Source organism: Mercurialis annua, linkage group LG3, assembly GCF_937616625.2.
Source record: "Mercurialis annua linkage group LG3, ddMerAnnu1.2, whole genome shotgun sequence".
In the NCBI taxonomy this organism is placed as follows: domain Eukaryota; kingdom Viridiplantae; phylum Streptophyta; class Magnoliopsida; order Malpighiales; family Euphorbiaceae; genus Mercurialis; species Mercurialis annua.
In genome coordinates, this window is record NC_065572.1 from 70,048,595 (window position 1) to 70,055,778 (window position 7,184).

Consider the following 7,184-nt stretch of genomic DNA (forward strand, 5'->3'; position numbering starts at 1 on the left):
TTTCCTTTGAAAGAATTTAATAATGTAGATTTTAAAAATTTATTTACTATCCAAATAAAAGTACTAAATCTATGTGACTATATATTTTATATAGATGGATTAGAGTTAAATAGATTTATAATGTTTTATTATGTATAAAATTAAATTTTAGTTTACAACCAATCATCATTAATTGACTGACAATATTTTTATTTAATGATGTACAACAAAGAAATAGTAAAATAAAATAATTATAGAACTAGGTGAATTAAGAAAATATTGTAGTTCATTTTCATATAAGATAAATATTAAACAGAAAATAACATGATTTCAGATTAGTTTTTATTGTTTAAAATAATGTATATGTGCACTGGTTAATGTGCATATATAGGATCCCAACAAGGTCCACAGCATACAGTTCCAAATAATACTTGTAGTGCATGCATAAGGTTGAAAATAAAATACTATTTTACTCCATTCTTCTCCTCGTTTTAAAAGATACCCTTTTCTTAACCCTTTTTTATATATTTTTATATTTTATATATATTTTAATATTTCAAAACTTTACTTTATATTATTAACATATTTTTTCCCTACCCTAAATGTATTTTAATACGTGTACCAATTGTACCACACTGTATTCATTAAATTACCTAACAATAGTTATAGTTTTGATTCGGTTTGATTTGATCTTACAATAGTTTGGCTTTTTCATATCTCTAATCTTCTTCTTTTTGGATAATTGAAAAGAAAAAAAATATTTGTGAAAAAATTTAAAATTACAACTTAGCAATTTGGTGTTCAGCGTTTATAATATTTGAGTTATAATTCTTTGGTCACACCTCTAATCTTAATCTGTCTGCTAATGTTTATTTGTAGTATTTTTCGAAACTGAGAATCAAAATTGTAACAGCTTATAGATACTTCCATTTTCCTTTTGATTTTATTACCAAAAGGCAACAAATTTAGAGAACAGATTTTCTATCTCTGCCAATCTAAAAATAGCGGTAATGGGATGAGTTGGAGGACGACGATGATGACAGATAGGACCACATAGTGAAATTTATTTTTATCACTTTTTTTAACTTTAAACAAAAATTAAAAAATGGTCCAAAAACAAAAGCCTGAAAGAGCATGTAACCTCCGGCCACCATTTGTCTTAAGCAGCTCTTTCCTGCATTGCACGTGCCCCTTATAAAAAGCCACGTAATCTTTCATCCTCATCACTAAAAAGAATAAAGTTAACTCTGACTTTCGAATTTACCTATCAAAACTACAAAAATTACATTTTAATTTTTTAATTGATTTAATTTTAAGATTTTTATTTTGAATAAAATAAATAAAATATATCAGTCAAAATTATTTTAAAATTTATTTTTCAAAATTAAATAAATCATGCGTTGAAAATATACAAATTTAAATTATTTAATCTATATTAAATGAAAATGAAATTTAATTGAATACAAAAATTTATGATAATTTAATTTGATTTTAAAATATAAATTTAAAATTTGATTAACTAAAAAAAATAAAGATACTTATATAATATGTAGATACAAATTTAAAATCCGAATTGACGCTATAAAACCCCCTCATATTTGACATAATTTACATTTAAGTCTCTTCTGTTTAAAAATTAGATGTATGACCCTTCACTTTTATTTCCGTCAACAGTTTAGTCCCGCAGTCCATTTTTGAGTCAACGAAGTTAAAGAATTTAGGAGCAAATTAATTTTTAAATATGAGGGACGAAATCGTTGATAAAAACAAAAGTGAGAGATCAAATCGTTAAAAAAACAAAAGTGAGAGATTATATAGTTTCGTTGATTTCGTTAATTAACACAAAAAATTGACGGAATGACTAAATCGTTGACAGAAACAAAAGTGAGAGGCCAATCATTTGATTTTTTAATAGTAGGGACTAAATTGTGAATTTCGTCAAATGTGAGGAGTGTTATAATAATTTGATTTAAATATTATTACAATTATTAATTTTAATTGAAAAAATATTGAGTTATTTATTCCCGAGTTAAGCCTCAGATCTGATGTCGTCACTCTTCACTTTAAACTTATAGAATTGCGAAATGAATTTCTTTTTTCTATTTCAGAATCATGAAATTAAATAGAAGATAAAAACAGCCAAAGCCTCTCTATACACACATAACTAAATACAGAGCCAAGTTGCTGCACAGTTGCTTATCTCCACCAAGTCTTTTCTGCTCTAGTCTAGACTTTTCATTTCTGAAGCTTAATGGGAGAGGTCTCGAATATTCTTGAATGAATTCTTTAAATATTTTCATTTCTAACGTTTTGGTTTCTTGATTTCTGAATTCGGGCGTTCTTGGTTTTTGTTTATAGGAGGAAAAGAAACCAGCTGCAGAAGAACAGAAACCAGAGGAGCCGAAAAAACCAGCGGAAGGTGACAAAGGTGAAAAGAAAGAAGAGGAAAAAAAACCAGCTGCTGATAGTAAACCACCGGATGAAGAAAAAAAAGAAGACAAAAAACCAGATGAGGCTAAAGAAACCAAGGATGAACCGCCTCCGCCGCCGCAAGAAATCGTATTGAAAGTTTACATGCATTGCGAGGGCTGTGCTCGCAAAGTTCGTCGTTGTCTCAAGGGTTTTGATGGTTAGTTTAACTTGTTTTGTTCATTTATTGATTTGATTTCTTGATTCATTCATTGTAATGATTTGATTCTTGAATTGTTTTCAGGTGTTGAAGATGTTATAACTGATTGCAAGACGAGTAAGGTGGTGGTTAAGGGAGAAAAAGCAGATCCGCTTAAGGTTTTAGCTAGAGTTCAGAGAAAGAGCCACCGGCAAGTTGAGCTTATTTCTCCGATCCCAAAACCACCGTCTGAGGAGGAGAAGAAAGCGGCTGAAGAGAAAGAGAAACCTAAACCAGAGGAGAAGAAAGAGGAGGTTTCTTTATTAATTTTTCTTTTTCTTTTTTAACTTTTTAAAAATTTGTCTTTATTTTATTAAAGGAGTTAATTTTCTTGAATTTTGCAGCCTCCGGCGGTGATAATTGTAGTGTTAAGGGTATACATGCATTGTGAAGCTTGTGCAATGGAAATCAAGAAACGGATACTGAGAATGAAAGGTGTGATCTTTTTCTTGATATTTTTTAGGTTCTCTTGCCCTATTTTTAGTTCATGCAAATTTTCTTCTCTAATTTTTTGTTAGATTTGTTGGTGATTCACGTTTTTTTTACCTTTTTTTTTTCTTTGAAAGGGAATTAAGTTATTGTCATCACCACCTTTTTAAATCTTTTATAATTGGAAGATTTTATTCCCTTTCGTATATTTTAATTATCTTTCATTGACATTTCATTCGATCTGGTCCAATTAAAGTCTTAATTACACAATTCAATAGATTTTTCATCCTTTAATTACATATATATTCCCCACCAAACCCTACCAACATCTTAATTCTTGAAAATTATTGCATTAAATAGATAAAAATCTGATAAAAATTCCATTTTTGGTTTAATCAGGTGTGGAATCAGCTGAACCGGATCTAAAAGCCTCACAAGTAACCGTAAAAGGAGTGTTTGAGCCTCCGAAATTGGTAGATTACGTATACAAAAGAACCGGCAAACATGCAGAGATAGTAAAACAAGAACCAGCCGAGAAAAAAGGTGACGGAGAAGAGAAGGGTAAAGAATCCAAAGAAGAGAAAAAAGAAGACCAAGAAGCTGACAAAGACAAAAAAGGTGGCGAAAATGAAGATAACAAAGAAAAGAAAGACGGCGGCGGCGGTGGAGACGGTGGCGCCGCTCAAGGGGAAGCGAAACCAGAAGATGCACAAACGGAAGAAGTTAAAATTATGGAACTGAAGAGAATGGAATATCAATACAATTATCCACCAAGGTATGCTATGGAGTTGTATGCTTATCCTCCTCAGATGTTTAGCGACGAAAACCCCAATGCATGTACTGTTATGTAAAAAGAAAAGGGGACCAGGGGTAAAATTGGAATTTCAAGATGAGAAATATTTGAGTGGGTGATAATCTGCCCATCATCAAATCAATCCTCTCTCTCTCTCTCCTCTTTTTTTTTTACTTTCTCTCTCTATATACCCTTTTGTACTTTGTTGGTGGTGGTGAAAGTATAATCTACAGATAAGCTGTAGAATTTTGTGAAAATTATTGTACCCTTGTTCTTATTTTAAAATAATTTTCCAAAATGTGTCATATATAAATAATATTTACTATGTTAAAGTACAGATTTTGAAAATTGAAACCATGTTCGTTAAATCTATAATAATATTAATACATGTGCTATAGTACTATAATTGTTAATTGTATTTAAAAGTTCAAGTAATTTAGCTAAAATGTGGTTAAGAGATTTGGGAAATGATTGGAATATGGACCCAAAAGTTTGTTTGCCTAGGCAGTCAAGGTAGTTGTGCTATCTACATCTAATCCACCTAAAATCATGCACTAATATAAAGGAGAAATGAAGAAAAAAAAAAGGATTTTTTTTGTAATTGAATAAAAATTATGTTGAAAGGATTAGGGATGTGGGCTATAACAAAATAATTTGCTGAAGTGGACTGACTTGGTGGAGGAAACATGTCTTTTGTGATAGTACATTTTGATATGTATATATTTGGCATCTTAAGAGCATCTCCAATGGGATGCTACTTTTTATGCTAAATTTAGCATGAAAAAGTGGTAAAATGCTATAGATAGCATAGCATTTCAAATTTTACTCCAATGCACAAAGTTAAAAAGAAATGTTATAATTATTTATTAAGATAATTATCTCTTAATTTTATTAATTGCTAATTATTTAATAATTTTTTTAATTAAATATTTTAAACTAAAATTTATGTAATAATTTTTTTTAATTTAATAGTGTGCTTTTCAAAAGATATAATTAAAAAATCGATGAATTATATAAAAATAAATTATTTAATTTTTTTATTATATTGATGTATGGTCTACTATTAAAAAATCAAATTGATGTTATAAAATTAAATAGAAGCACAAAATTTAAAATGAAAAAAGTAAAAATAAAATAAAAAAAGTAGGTTAAAATAATAAATGCAAAAAATGACCGTGGTAAAATTGTAATTAATAGTGAATTGTTATTGGTTGTTGTATTTTAGCATATGCCATAGTCTGTGCTAAATTTAGCATGTGATATAGCATATGCTAAATTTAGCACAGACTATAGCACTGCATTGGAGATGCATTTTAATATTAAATGCTAAATTATAGCATTAACACATCATTTTAGCACTGCATTGGAGATGCTCTAAGATCAGAATCTCTGGTATTTCTGATGTGAAATGATAATGATATGAATCAGATTGGAGTGGCAAATGACAATATTACCTTGTGTAAATTAAAAGTTATGACAGTCCACTGTCAATATTTTAAAAATTAACCGAGTACAACATTACTGTTATTATAATTTATAATCTCGTAAACCTGCATTATGGATTTGGCATATACAGAGTCGACGACGAAACTTTAAATTTTCGTCAAGTTGGTTATTTTTTCAATTAAAATGTGGAGTAATTTTACAGTATTTTTCACTTTCTAGTTAGAAAAATAACATATAGAAGACCACACCATCCATTAATATTCGCACCACTATGCTAATAATAGTTCAATAATAAGGTAAAAATCCTTGCAATTTCCGTTTCAAAATTTTCAAGTGGGCCCTTCTGCAGAAGGAGCCTAGCTATAGTACATCACTTACAAATGATTATGTTATACAGAAATTCTTACTATGCCCGTGTCAATATTAGAAAATAATGATGGTTAAACAATGAAAAATTTGTAGTATTAAAAAATATATTTTCTATATTATTATTTTATTGATTAGATCCATATATTTTAGATTCGCTTTAGAGGTAAGAGCATTTTCTGTTATGCATATGTGACTCTGTACAAAAATATACATATTTAATTTAAATTGGTTATGGGTGTGGTTGTTCTAAAAAATGTTCAAACAGTCCATTTATGAATGTAAATTAAATTTTCTGTTTTTTCAGTAACGATTGCAGAAACCAAGTTGAAACTTGTGATCATTAACTGCTCTATTATTTTCTTTCTATCAGTATGGAACTATACATTATTTTTTTTGAGGTTGCATATAGTTAGGCAACCCCATCATTGGCAGAAACCGCCTGAATTAATGGTCAGACGAACGTTTTATTTTTTTTATATATTTTTATTCAATCATAATAACACTTATTTATTTTTTCCGTCTCAAAATTTTTCCATTCTCTGATTTCGTCACCGAATTAAAAATTAACATGAGATCTTAATTATTTGGTGCAAATTCTTGTTATGGAATGATGAGTATTTTAGAAAGAAGCCACTGATGGAAACAGAAAGAAATGGAGATGTATATAATGACAATGAAGAATAACAAATTCTGGTTCTGGGTGCTGACAAATTTGAGCTAGTAAAAAGCTGTATATAATGGAATTTCAAGAGTGGGCTCAAAATATAAATTAGCCAAAAATATGAGCACATGCCATGCCCTTTTTGTGAAGAAAGTAGGATGTCGAATGTTGTGGTGATTATTCAAATTCAAACTTAATCATACACCTACCTTCTTAATTCTTATGGCCATTATAGGTGCCACTAAACTGTTTGTAAAAGTTTTTTCTGCATGAGATTCGACCATCACATGCTCATTCCAGCTACGGGCTTCTCTTTTTGTTTCTTTTCTAGCTATTAAAATTATTATTCATTTGACAAAACGCATAATAAAAGTTTGAAATTTTTTTAATTAATGTCCATTTTAAGTTTATTTACTGATTTATCCAAAACTTTTGATTCAAAGAGGCTCAACTGTAATCTTGATATTTATTAATAAAAAATCAGATTGATGTAGACACACTTTAGTATTTTTAATGTTTAATTTAACTTACCAATGGGTTATAATTAAAATAATATAAGTCCTAAGTAACATTCTGTTAAGTTGTAGATTCAGTTTTTCGCACCAACGCTTCCCTCCCCTATTTATCAAAAAAATGTTTAAATTATTTTAGTGATTTAAAGTGTACCAAGTTTGAGGTTGGGTCCACTAAAGTTAATGGGTAACTTGTCTTTTTGGCATTTCCTATGGAAAAGTATACTTCATAAAAATTATCAAAAAAAAAAGTATACTTCATAAAAGAATATGTACCTTTTGAGTAATTAACAATTACTTTGCTAAATAACTTTTTCCATCAAATTT

At 28.9% G+C, this 7,184-nt stretch overlaps 1 protein-coding gene across 1 annotated transcript; it reads left to right on the forward strand.

The window, feature by feature from the left end:
* Positions 1-2,025: 2,025 nt before the first annotated feature.
* On the forward strand, positions 2,026-4,126 carry LOC126673762 (heavy metal-associated isoprenylated plant protein 7-like). The gene is made up of 5 exons (XM_050368020.2): positions 2,026-2,239; positions 2,338-2,608; positions 2,693-2,901; positions 2,992-3,082; positions 3,476-4,126. Exons 1-5 carry the CDS (start codon positions 2,231-2,233, stop codon positions 3,925-3,927), a joined length of 1,032 nt encoding a protein of 343 aa, XP_050223977.1. The 5' UTR covers positions 2,026-2,230; the 3' UTR covers positions 3,928-4,126.
* Positions 4,127-7,184: the final 3,058 nt, after the last annotated feature.